We start from the raw sequence: 12,797 nt of genomic DNA, 5'->3' as shown, positions 1-12,797 counted from the left end.
AGCGCGGCGGGCCCGGGGCCCGCTGGCGGAGACATTTGCGAGCCGAGTGTCTCCAAGATGGCGGCGTGGGGAAGGAGGCGCGCTGGCCCCGGCAGCACCAATAGTGGTGGCGGCCGGGAGAGGTGAGCTGTGGCCGGGCCGGAGAATGTGGAGCTGCTAGGGGGTCTCGGGCGAATGGGGAGCGGGAGGAGGCGGGCTGCAGCCGCTCGGGGCTCCCCACGACCCCGCGGCAAGGGCGGGGGCCCCGCTGAGGGGAGCGTGGCCCGGCAGGGCGGGTGGGGGACGCGGCTCCTCTGAGGTGCGGCTGGCGCGGAGAGGCTCTCCGGTGCCGGCGCTCTCCCTGTTGTGGGCGGGCGGCGGGATGGGGAGCGGGAGGAGGCCGGTGGGGCTGGGGAAGGTCAGCGCGGCCCGCAGCCTTTCCTGCCGCGGAGATGCGGCGTTCGGGGCCGGGATGGAGGAGGGCCAGCCCCGGGGAGGCTCCTTCCACGGCTATTTTTAAAGGCAGTGAGGGCAGCGAGGAGTCCTCCAGGGTGACCTCTTTCTGCGGGTTGGCCGTGGCGGTCCCGCCCGCCTGGGGGGTCAGCGCGGAGCCGCCGCGCTCCCCCGATCCGCGGCGGGCTGTGGCGGCGGGCGGCGATCGCCGCCTCGGCGTTCCCACAGAGCTCTCGAACGCTCTCCCCTTCGCCTCCGTCAGGGCGGAGGAGCAGCCGAGACATGTCGGAACTGCCCGCAGAGGAGCTGTAGAAGTTTGGGAATCATAACTTTAAAACGGCAGGAAGAGAGGAAAATCTTGTTGAGCTGCTTTAAAATCTGTGTGCACGGTTCCTTACCTACTTGAAATGTTAATTCCTGTGTTTCCTTACGTTGGCGTTTTCCTGGTTTTGCCCTGGGGCTGACTGATGTAACCAGCAGCTGCCGAAAGCTGCTGCATTTTTATTGTGAGACGTTTTCTTCTGTCTCGTTGCCTTGCCTAGCGACCCTGATAGCCCTCTTGATTTTGGCCGTGGTTTTTGCTTCGTTTGTTCCCCTGCTGTAGTTCAGCAGTGTTCTTTTCCCTGGCGTCGAATCTACGTAGCTGAGGAGAGCCACAAGTAACCCTTAACCTTCTGGCGTTAATGTGAGTGGCAGGAATGCTGTCTGTGCTCAGGGGATCCTAAAGTAATTGAACTGGAAGAGCCGATGGAATTACTGCATCAGTGTAGCTTATTTAAACAACTGAGAATACCACCGAGCTCAGGGGCACAGTGCTGGAGCTGTCTGCACCCAGACAGCTGAGAATAGAATAGAATTAACCAGCTTGGAAGAGGCCTTCGAGATCATCCAGTCCAACCTATCACCCAGCACCATCTAATCAACTAAACCATGGCACCAAGTGCCTCATCCAGGCTCTTCTTAAACACCTCCAGGGATGGTGACTCCACCACCTCCCTGGGCAGCACGTTCCAGTGGCCAATCTCTCTTGCTGGGAAGAACAACTTCCTAACATCCAGCCTAAACCTCCCCTGGCTCAGCTTGAGACTGTGTCCTCTTGTTCTGGTGCTGGTTGCCTGGAAGAAGAGACCAACCCCCACCTGGCTCCAGCCTCCCTTCAGGTAGTTGTAGACAGCAAGAAGGTCTCCCCTGAGCCTCCTCTTCTCCAGGCTAAGCAACCCCAGCTCCCTCAGCCTCTCCTCACAGGGCTGTGCTGCAGACCAGCTTTGTTGCCCTTCTCTGGACACATTTCAGTGGAGTTTGAGTTTCAGTGGGGAGTTTTCCTGTGGCAGACCTTGTCCTTCCAGCAGCAATGAAGGCAAGAAAATAACCATGGCAGGGAGCACTTAATGACTTCGGTGAAATTTGTTCCAGCAGGATGAAAACCGATGCAGCCTCGAGAGCGAGCTGTTAGCCCCTGGTCTGTGAGCTACCCAACAATCCAATTGTGGTCTGAGGTGATGATTATTATTTTTTTTTGGAAGCAATGATTGCTCTTGATCCTCTGCTCAAAGATACTCGACTCCTAAACACGAGCTACTCCCTGCAGCTGCTGTGTGGCGGTGAGGAGTGCGCCTAAGGGAGCGCGGAGGTGACGGAGCCGAGCCGCAGGTGCGCCGCCGCCCCGTGCGTCACCGCCGTGGTGGTGCTTTCAGGTGGCACCCCCTGCAAATGTGACCATACCTCTGATAGGTGTGAGGTGATGTCAGCTGGGTGCTGCTGCTTCCTTGCAATCCCTGAGCTGGAGGTGCTCATGACTGGGCTTCTGCCTCTCCTCCATCAGTGCCTCATCCTACGTCACACCTACCGATCTTGCTTGGCTGCCGGCGGCGCGGGTTGTGTGCGAGGCGGTGCTGGCAGGCCTGATGTCATCACACGATGGCAGGGGCTCTTGATGCAGGGAATAGAGTTTTCCTAGGCTGGGCAGGAGTCTTGTCTGGAGCCAGGTTCCTTTGAACAGGATATTCTGATCTAGATTTCTTCATAAATGAGCTTTTTAGACTCGTCAGCCAGCTAGTCTAAAAGGCATCTGTGTGCTGGGAGGTGGTGTGAGGAGACTCGGCAGTGAATGAAATCCTGTCTGCTGGTAGACTGGAGCAGCTTTCAGTTTGGAAGAAGACAAAACTCTAAAGTCTAGCAGTTCCATCTGTGGAGGCTGTATCCTGCCATAAATGACTTCATTGAGACAAGAAAGTCGGTAAATGGTCAGAAAGTGCTTTCCTCACCAGGACTAAATGTAAGGACGTCAATTTCCGAGCCTGTTGGCTGTGAACTCCAGCTGGCAGTTCTGGTTAAACAAAACCACTCAAAACACCGAAGAGATCTGACTAAATATTTGGCTTGTTTTCCTTCTTTCTGGATAGAGTCTTTAATGGAGACTCTCTGAAGGGAATTGTTAATCCGTAGAGCAAAACAACTTTTTTCTGCAGAACAGACACTGGATTGTGCTTGGTGGTTCTGTATGAAATTCAGCAGGGTGACCACCAGAGCACAGGACAGAATGCCATTTGTTCCCCTGGGAGGTGTTCTGACAAACTCACAGAAAGAGCAGCTTTAATGTCATCACCGCTGCTTGGATTGGCTTCTCTGCCCCCTTAAAGAGCTCTCCTTTCACTACCTGTGCTGCTCGGATTTCTGGTACTCTGTTTGCTTAGAGCAATGATTGACCTGTTTCCATTAGCCTGGCTAATCATTAGTTGACTTAAAATTGACACCTCTTCTTGCTCTGGTGGCTGGAGGGTTGGGGGTTTTTTGTTATGCTCTGGTGATGTTTTCCTTAGTGCAGTCTTCCCTCGCTCAGGCTGTTTGAAGATCTTGCCTTCTGCCCTGTTCTCTTTCCTCTTTGTATTTAAGGTACATCTTTTGAGCTGAAACCTTGCTTTATTGCTATGCTTTTCCTGCTCTTTCTCTGCTGTAATGCCTGGTGACAGCCTGTTGAGAATGGCCCTCTTAAAGCTGCAGGCCTGACAGCCTGGCTAATGGCCTGAGACTGGCAGATTGTGTGGATATCCAGCAGAGAAATCATTCTTCCTGTGTTTAATCTCTGAGGGGTCAGTAGTTTCTGTATGTGGTATCCTGGAGCTCTCCTGCATGGGAGGATACACCACTGAACAGGACTTGGGGGTGGAGTTCCTCCACTGAGAATCAAAGCCAGTCCTCAGCTCATTCCTTAATCCTGAAATGAAACTACATTTCCAGAAGGATTTATGTAGAGGGAGGGGAGTTCAGTGGCTGAATTTGTCATGCCTTGACTTTATTGACTTCAGCTTGGCTAAGATGCTAATAATGACCCCAGACAGTGTGCTCTGGCCATCAGTAATGCCCTTTTTTTTTCTGCTGGCACAGCCAGCACCAAGTTCCTGTGTAGCACTGCTGAACTGGATTTGTGTGTGTGTGTGCTGCTGGTGGGAGGCTCTTATCACACTGCTGCAAGCCTCTCCTATCTCAATTCTTCAACTTCTAATCAGTCTGGTCTTCTCTTTTCAGTTGATCTGAATGTGTGTTTGGTGCTTGGAGCAGTGCTGTTGACCAGGAATATGCTGTTCTTGTAAAGAAAACAAGCAGACTTGGTCAGAGTGTTATGGGAAGGGCTTTAAAAGGACTGTGTTGTTTGCACAGACCTGCACCTGTGCTTTGTGCAGGTTGAATTCGTTCCCAGTGGTGGCTCTGAACGCTGTGCAGAGCTGAGGGAGTTGGTTGTCTTGAAACCCTTGCCAGAAATTTGGCTGGCAGATCAAGGAACATCTTTAGGCTGAGGGCAGCCTGCTTCTGAGGCTGACATTCTCCCTGCAAGTGGCTGCTGGTGGAAGGATGCTGGGGTTTGTTCCAGGGTGTTCTCATCTGCCCCATTTTCTCTTCATTCATTTCTCTGCCAGTTGGCTGCTGGCAAAACTGAAGGTCTCTTCACATGGGGTGGTGGTGTGCCTCCTCCTTTAGAAGGGTGTTTATTTCTCCATCCATAAAGACTATCCAGTGGAAACTTACCTTACAGCTGCTGTTTTGAGGAAGCAGCTAGGAGAGTGCTTCCAGGCTGGAGACAGAGCAGCTCTGAGGGCTCCAACAGGGAAACTGTTGGAGTTGCTATTGTTCCACCAGCTGCAGCATCCCTCTCCCAGTGCTCTCTGATATTCCCATGTTAGGAAGATAAAGCAAATGTAATTTGAAGCTTGCCCTATAGCTAAACCAGACACTGCTGCCCCTCCTGCTGGTCGTAGCTCTGTTAACAACTGACTCCTCACATCGCTTTAGCAACACTTTAACTTCACACCAGTGATTTAACATGGTTGTCATCTTGCTGTGTGGAATAGTTGAGAGCACTGCCACATTCCCCCATCCATGCACTCAGCTGGCACCAGGAATGGGACATGGCAAAAATTGTCCAGTTTGGAGTATGGATGAGGCCACAATGAACTGTTGGAGTGTGAGGTCCAGGACTGTTCTTGCAGAACAGCTTTGTAACTTGCAGCCCTCTCTTGGGGCTGGGGAGACAGATCCTGGGAGCTCATTTGATTAAGTAATATTGCCAGCTGCTTTCAGGCTCTGGGCTGCTGGGCTTCAGAGCATGGGGCAGCATTGTAGGACTTGGGGGCGTTAGATCCTCTCTGACATTGGTTGTTTCCCATTCTTCTGTGTGAAATGGAAGGTCTATGAAGTGACCACACTCCAGAAGGAGTGGATGCCAGCTTGGCGTCGGCTGCATCGCTCAGCAGTTCTGTTTGTCATTGCTGGGGGGTGGGGGACCAGCTCCAAAAGGCAGACTCCACAGCCTCCAGTGTTTGAGCAAATCCAGTTGCTTTGACTGGATTTATTCCTGTGCAGCTGCTGCATTCAATTGAAAGGCTGTGTCAGGAGAGATTGGCTCTGTGGAGGGAGGTTCTCGGTCCTGCTCTGCATGCCAGCAAGGTCTAAAAGCTCCTCAAGCCCACCTGTGCTGCGCCTCTTTCCATATCACCTGAACACAAACCAGGTCTCAGCTTTCCATCCTGCAGGGGCAGCCAGTTCTTGTGTGCTGTTCTGGAAGGGGAGACTTTCTGCTGGCACTGCTGCCTCTTGGTATGTGCTTCTATTGTCTGAGCAGCTCGTTTGTCATTCTTTGGGTTTGGGTTGCCCATTTTGCCATTGGCAGCTTCAGCACTGGGAGATTTAATCCCATATTAGAAGAGTAATTTGGAGGAACAGAATAGTTAGGGGGCCAGGCTCCATCAGGGCTGAAGCCTTTGTGCCATTTATTTCCCACTTTTCTTTTCAACAGGACATATTTTAAGGCCTGCTTGTCTTGGCTTAGGAGGGTTGTGCTTTTCTTGACTTTATTGTTCCAAAGCCCCAGAGCCTGGGGAGCCAAATGAATTCCAGAAGAGATGGACAGGACTGCCTCCAGGCAGAGGCTGTGGGATTCCTGCCCTTTGACAGGTGGCTGTTGCTTGTGGTGTGGTTCTGGTTGTGAAAGGAAAGCAGGAATGCTCAGAGGCAAGAACAGGCAAGGTCTGAGTGAGGAGAAATGAGACTGACAGCTTGGTGCCACCTGTCCTGATGCTGAGCCTGGAGGAATCCCTTGGCCTGTAGCTACTTGACTTGATTCCTAGAGTTAGCAGCCCAGTTCCCCATGGGCAGGGAAGAAGGGGGTTTGCTTCACCCTTGCTCTCCCAGTGCTGGTAGGGAGAAGATCCTAGGGTCACCAGGCTGTTGTGCTGCTCCCAAGTTTCTGCAGGATTCTTAGCTGAAGCTGCATCCTGCTCCCTGTTTCTGCAGATGCCACTGCAAGTTCCTAGGTGTTAGAAAATGCTGACAGTGCTCCTTGGTAGGAAATCATCATTTTATCTGGAAGGCTCTGTTAGCACTGGGTCAGCTTCCAGCTTGAAAACCCCTTTCAGCAACAGCTGGTCCCTGAAGTCATTGTGCCATAGCAAGGGTGGTTTCATCAGTGGTGGTGGTGTACAGAGTTACTTTGGGTCTCTGCATGTCTGTTGTACTGGAACTGGAGTTCCTCATTTGGAAGAAGCTGCACTTGGAGCAGTTGTCTTCAGGGAAACCATTACCAGTGGTGTCAGGGGATCACCTGGTTAACTAGTTCTTTGTTAGAAACTCCTCTGTGTCAGCTGATACTTAGCTATAGTAGAGATTTAGCACTCTCTAAGGTTCCACAGTGCTGTCCTTCAGTTTTCTTTGCATGCTTGCCAGTTCACTCCAGAGCACCAGAGCTCACCACATCCAGTGCTGAAATAGCTCAACATGATTATCCAAACCATGTCTGAGGAGGTGGTGGCCCTAAAGAGGCCTCTGGCACACAGCAGCATTCAGGTGGATTCTTGTTTTCCTTTTCTACCCGTGAAGAAGGGCATTCCAGAATCTTAGGGGGCTACAAGAATGCTGGGGAGGGACTTTTGAGGGTGTCAGGGAGTGATAGGACTGGGGGGGGATGGGGAAAAACTAGAAATGGGAAGATTCAGCTTGGATGTTAGGAAGAAGTTTTTCCCCAGGAGGGTGGTGAGAGCCTGGCACAGGTTGCTCAGGGAGGTGGTGGAAGCCTCATCCCTGGAGGTGTTTGCAGCCAGGCTGGATGTGGCTGTGAGCAACCTGCTGCAGTGTGAGGTGTCCCTGCCCATGGCAGGGGGTTGGAACTGGCTGAGCCTTGAGGTCCCTTCCAGCCCTGACAGTTCTGTGATTCTAAGAGGCCAGGTGGGAAATGCACTACCGAGAACTCAGTAACCAGCTTGCAAGTTGAGTTTCCCTTGCAGTTTCTGTCAATTCCAGCCAGAGTTGTAATGAAACTGCTTATTACTCTGCTTTGAGGAAGGCTGCTGCCTCTTGGGCCCTGCTGGGTGATACGTTTGCCACTGTTCATAAAAGCAGCTCCTTCTGGCAACAGCTTGTAATTTAACAATACTCTTGATTACAGATGGCCACTGCACTTACCCTTTGCAGCATGAATGGAGCTGCACATTAAGAGTGATGTCTGGTAACAGCAGCTTGTGAATGTGTATTTCCCACCCCCCTCTTATTTTCCAGTGCACACACACAAGTCCTCAGGGAGCAGAAAGTACTGGTTTCATTCTCCATCTCAGCAGTGCCTTGCATCCCAATGGCAGGGGAGTCTAAATGCTGTTGGGCTGAGGTTGTTTTGTCTGCTGTGTTTGGGTCAAATACATGTGTGTTTTGTTCTCCTTCTGCCAAAGGAATCTGCTAGATATTTTTATCCCTGGGAGGCCACGTGCTCAGTTTTGTTCTGGTTCAGTACAAATATGTCAGAAATGGCTCTTTTCTTCTGCACAGAAGGGAGGATTGGGCCTTGTTCCAAGAGGGGGTGGTTTACCCTTTGGCAGCACAGGTACACAATCATAACCCCCTTCTGTAGCAGTTTTGCATCAGTGTAGCTGCAGCTGAGTTGATGTGTGAGAAGAGGCTTGGTGGAAAGGGAGGTGACTTCTGCTAGCTAAATGCTGCCTCTCAAATGGAGGATGTAGAATGCTTGTGAGTCCCCTGTCAGCAGCGAGGGTGCTCCAAGGTGAAGTCAGTGGCTCCTCTTTCACTCTTAAAGCCTGCCTGGGTTAAAACATTGCTCCTTGCTTCACCCTGCCTTCTGGAGAGGGAGTGAGCTGCTCTCTAAGAGTGCTCTGCTGCCTTTCTCACCCACACTTCCAGCAGGGTTTTTTGGCCATACTTGTTGGCTTAACTAGGCTGGGTCTACTGTGAAGGACTTGACAGCAAGCTTCACCAGTGGCAAGGGAGGTAGTGTTGGGAGCAAACACAGTGAGCTGAAGACAACTCCTCTCTTGAAACCTTCCAGTGCCTCGTGATGGATGAGCTGCTAGTCTTACTTTCTGTGAGAGCTTGTCAAGTGGGTCAGTTGCTGATGCAGCCTGGTCACTAAGCTGGGACCCTCCCGGTATCCAGAGAAGCTGCTGGGGCTGGGAGTGTGTCAGGATTGCTAACCAGATCCTGTTTGCTCAATGTTCTAGCTCCTCCAAGTTAGGAAAAAGGTAAGGGAAAGTGTTGCCTTATTTTGGGATGGCTTCATGTCCAGCAGGCCTTACTAGCTAAGGTGAGATGAATGCTGGGTTGAAAAGCTGCCTGCTGCGGAGCAGAGGCGGCGGCCGACTGCCCTCCAGGGGCTGCCCTCACCTTGGGCGTTCTTCTCTCCCGAGGGTCTGGAAGCTCTGTGGTGTTAACTGTGCCTTTCCCATTACCAGGGTCACCTTGTCCTCCACAGACTGCTACATTGTGCATGAGATCTACAACGGAGAGAACGCTCAGGACCAGTTTGAGTACGAGCTGGAGCAGGCCCTGGAGGCGCAGTACAAGTACATAGTGATCGAGCCCACCCGCATCGGGGACGAGACCGCCCGCTGGATCACCGTGGGGAACTGCCTGCACAAGACAGCCGTGCTGGCAGGCACCACCTGCCTCTTCACCCCCCTGGCACTTCCAGTAGATTATTCTCACTACATCTCCCTGCCTGCCGGGGTGCTGAGCGTGGCTTGCTGCACCCTCTACGGCATCTCCTGGCAGTTCGACCCCTGTTGCAAGTACCAGGTGGAGTACGATGCCTATAAACTGTCCCGCCTGCCCCTGCATACGCTCACCTCCTCCACCCCCGTGGTGCTGGTGAGGAAGGACGACCTGCACAGAAAGAGACTGCACAACACGATAGCCCTGGCTGCCCTGGTGTACTGTGTAAAGAAGATCTATGAGCTCTATGCTGTATGACTGCAGCAGGGGGGAAGAGAGAAAACCCACCGAGGCAAGCGTGTTAAAGACTCCCACAGTAACGTTTTGTTTTTCCTCTTTTGAGAAGCAGTGGAGACTGGAGAAGGAGTTGGGGTTGGTTGGAGTTGGGGTTGGTTGGAGTTGGGGTTGGTTGGAGTTGGGGTTGGTTGGAGTTGGGGTTGGTTGGAGTTGGGGTTGGTTGGAGCTGTTGTTTGGGAAAGGAACACATCGATGGTGCACCGGGGAGGGGGGGGAGCAGTTCTTTGTTACGCTTTGAGACGTGGAGGTGTGGTGACTTGAGAGCTGTATGTTAGGCTATGGGAGTCCAATCCAGCAGCAGGATGCTGATGCAGGAAAGCTATAGGAAGGGGTGTGGGGGGCAGGGGGGCAGTGAAAGCTGCTTTTTGTTTTTTCCTTTTCCCTTTTTTGTTTTTCCTCTCTTTTTTCTTCCGTTGGGGAGGGGGGAACATTTAAGTACATTGTTTAATTGTATTACACAGAACCAGCCAGACGTTATCATTGACCATTAAAGGATGAGAATTTCAAAGGCTTTTGCTCTCTTGTTACTGTTACCCCTTTGACAGAGTGCCTCGAGGGGATGCTTCGCCCCGAGAGCTCCCCTGGTGGTGATCGTTTCTGCGAGCTCACGCAGACCTGATGTTCCTCTTGTCCATCACACGTGGCAGCAGCGTCACAGCAGCCATCTGCTGAAGGGATGGCTGCAGAGCTTTGCTTTTCCTCTTGCTTGCCTAGTTGTGTTGCTTGGAAGAGGCTCACTTGTTACCCCCAGGGTTTAGATCCTTCTGGGAATCACTTGAGCATCGATGGTTGGGTTGAAGATGTCCCAGGTCCTTTGCCCTGCCACCTCCAGCCACTGCTTCTCTGTGCAGTGGAGGTAAAGCTGTGAGCTTCCAGCTGCAAACACCTTCTGCTTGGTTCCTCTGCAGGTTCTTTCTCCTGTGGATGCATCTCCACTGGAATGTGCTGTCCCAGCTGCAGCTGAGGGCTGCAGTGGGGGGGGTCCAGCTGTCCTACCTTTGTGCTCTGTTACTGCTGCCTTTGGGATGGCTCTGCCCCAGCTGTGCAATCCCACTGCTCCTGCTTGGAACACAGGCGTCTGGAGCTGCTGCTACTGCTGCAAGGCATCCACATGATGCTGCTGTCTGCAGTTTGAGAATTCAATCATGTGCATTAGTTCATCTTCTAGCTCCAGCCTGTCACAATCTTGTGCTTGGAGCAGGAGCTATTGACTGTTTTGCAAGACCTGCCAGTTACTTTCAGCAGAGAGGAGCTTGCTCTCCGTAATCGCCTCCCACCAGCTGGAAGCCAGGCGTGGTTTGCATTTAGAAGGCCAACTTGGCGCTGCTCCAAGTGTTAGGATCTGGATGCAAAGCCCTGGAAGAAAACCTGCCTGCACAGAGGTGTGCTGCTTGCTTCCTGGGTAGTCACAGTCTGACCTCCACAGCTGAAGCTCTGACCTTGAGAAGGGAGTCTCTGGAGGTCAGAAACCAAACGGAGTGAGTTCTATCTTTAACTTGCCAAACTGCCCCAGCGGGCAGGGAGAGCTCCTCTGGGCTGCAGCAGGCTTTTTTTGGCCACAGTTCCAGCTTGTGCTTTTCTGCTGATGCAGCTTTAGTGTCAGCAGGGTGTGCATCCCAGCCCTGTGTGCATGCTGGGCACACAGCCTTCGCTGGGAGCTCAGAGCCGCTGCTTTCACCCCCTGCCCAGGCAGCCGCCCCCCAGCTGGCACCTGGGCTGCAGGAAGCTCCAGGGGCACGGAGACCTTTCGAGGTGGCAACAGCCTTTTGCCTCCTCGGCTGGGACAGTGGCCGAGTTGTCTCCCTCCAAGGTTAGGAGAAGCCAGGATCCAGAGCAGCCTCTATTTATAGCAACAATGTACAGTTGCCTTGGCAGAGAGCAGGGGAAGAAATGCAACTACTTCATCTTGCTGTGGTTAGGCCAAGACTGCTGGGCAGGCTGCCCTGCAAGTCCTGACGTTGTTTCTGAACTCCTGTTTACTGGAAGAACGTGAAAGCAGTGTCACAGCTGCCATGGCTGATAGGGCCTCTATGGCTGCAGCAGCCCTGCAATATCCCTGTGCTAGCCACACACACGAGACAACCCTGCTCCTTTTCAGTCCATGCAGAGTGATTGTCGGGGCTGGAAGTTCCTTTTCTTCACTAAACCTCTGCAGTCTTGGCACTTCTTTGTGCTGAGCTTCCCCTTGCCTGCAAGGATCCCTGGCACAAGGACTAACCCTTGGTAGGCTCCTGGAACGTGGTTTGCATCGAAGACTGGAGTTAAAAATGAGTGAGTTTCCTGTGGCCTTCTGCATGAGGGGCAGAGAAGGGTCAGCTGGCTGTCACCACAGGTAGGTCTGCTCTACAATCACACCCTTCACTCCCTTCTGAGGTCAAGAGGACACAGATGGGAGGGGGCTTGTTTTCCAAGAAATGTTGGTGATAATCCAGCTAAATGCTTGGTGACACCCAGGCTGCTACTGGGTGAGAGCAAGATGACCAGGGAGAGGGAGGAGTCTTGAGGGCCATGCATTTTAGTGCCTTGCCTTCCCCTACCCGTGCCAGCAGCTGTGGGACAGAGTGGCTGGGGACAAGCCCCATGTGCTCTGCTTCCCAGCTTGTGGCAGAGGTGCTCTGACACGGAGTGTGCTACATTCCTCTCATCACAGAGATGGAATTTCCTTCCCATGGGGAAAGTGCAGGCTCTTGGTAACCTCTGGCTAGGAGCTGTAACTCCAACAGTAACAACAGTTACTCCCCACCCTGTTGTTTTCCCCAGTCCTGAGGTGCTGCAGCTCTCAGCACCCTGGATGGTAACAGAGAGGTGCAAAGCAGCCCCTCAGGCCTCCTTCAGCCATGACCTGACAAACCAGAATAAAAAGCAGCTGGACAAGGAGTGCTGCAGTGTGCCAGGAACTGAAGGGCCTGGACATGCAAAGCAGAACTGATGCTTGCAGAAACCCCTTGAGAAGAGGGGGAGAAGGTAAGGCCTTGGATTCTATCTTAACAGGAAAAAAGATCCATAAGCCTGAAAGCTTCGAGCTGTAATGTCAGCCTTTATGTAACAGATCTGCAGCCTCAGCCACAGTGAAACTGGCAGAGGACTTCCTGAGCCAGTGGCCCTGCTGAAACAGGTCCTGGGCATCATCTGGATGGATTCTGAGAGATCATTTACACATCTGCAGTGATCAAGAAAAAGCCTTTTGAAGGAGAAGGTCCTGCTGAGCCTGCACACCTGTGCCAGAGTTTCAGTGTGGGTTCACACCTGACTGCTGGGGGCTGGCAGATGATGTAAAGAGGGCTGGGACTAAGCTGTTCTGCAGCTGGTACAACAAGACCTTGCAGGGCTGTATGAAAAGGCAAACAAAACCTTCCTCCTTTCCCTTCCTCTAAGGTTACCTGCTGTGAGGAGCTGAGCAGAACAAAAGATGAAGTCCATAGCAAGGTCATTTATTTGTCACCAGATGTGCCCTCACAGGCAGGACATTCAAGGCAGTACATGTAGAGAGTGCTGGGGAGTGCATGGAGGTGGCAGCAGGGATAGGGATCCTGTTCCTATTGGGAGGTTTTGCTTCTGGGATCTGGTTGCTACAAGTGGCCTTT

The 12,797-nt window shown here is 52.6% G+C and overlaps 1 protein-coding gene across 1 annotated transcript; it reads left to right on the top strand.

Moving 5' to 3' along the window:
• On the top strand, positions 1 to 9,310 carry TMEM11 (transmembrane protein 11). The gene is made up of 2 exons (XM_054161302.1): positions 1 to 122; positions 8,658 to 9,310. The coding sequence occupies exons 1-2, from the start codon at positions 58 to 60 to the stop codon at positions 9,172 to 9,174; spliced, it is 582 nt and encodes a 193-aa protein (XP_054017277.1). The 5' UTR covers positions 1 to 57; the 3' UTR covers positions 9,175 to 9,310.
• The last annotated feature ends 3,487 nt before the right edge of the window (positions 9,311 to 12,797 follow it).

The sequence above is a fragment of the Dryobates pubescens genome, chromosome 4 (genome assembly GCF_014839835.1).
Source record: "Dryobates pubescens isolate bDryPub1 chromosome 4, bDryPub1.pri, whole genome shotgun sequence".
NCBI classification, from domain to species: Eukaryota; Metazoa; Chordata; class Aves; order Piciformes; family Picidae; genus Dryobates; species Dryobates pubescens.
Note: the sequence above shows the minus strand (reverse complement) of the source record. Positions and strands in the feature narration are given on the sequence as shown.

Bases quoted from the DNA above. Each gene is read 5' to 3' on its own strand.
- TMEM11 (XM_054161302.1), top strand. From the start codon at position 58: ATGGCGGCGTGGGGAAGGAGGCGCGCTGGCCCCGGCAGCACCAATAGT. The intron at 123-8,657 runs GTGAGCTGTGGC...TCCCATTACCAG, and splicing joins AGTGGTGGCGGCCGGGAGAG to GGTCACCTTGTCCTCCACAG.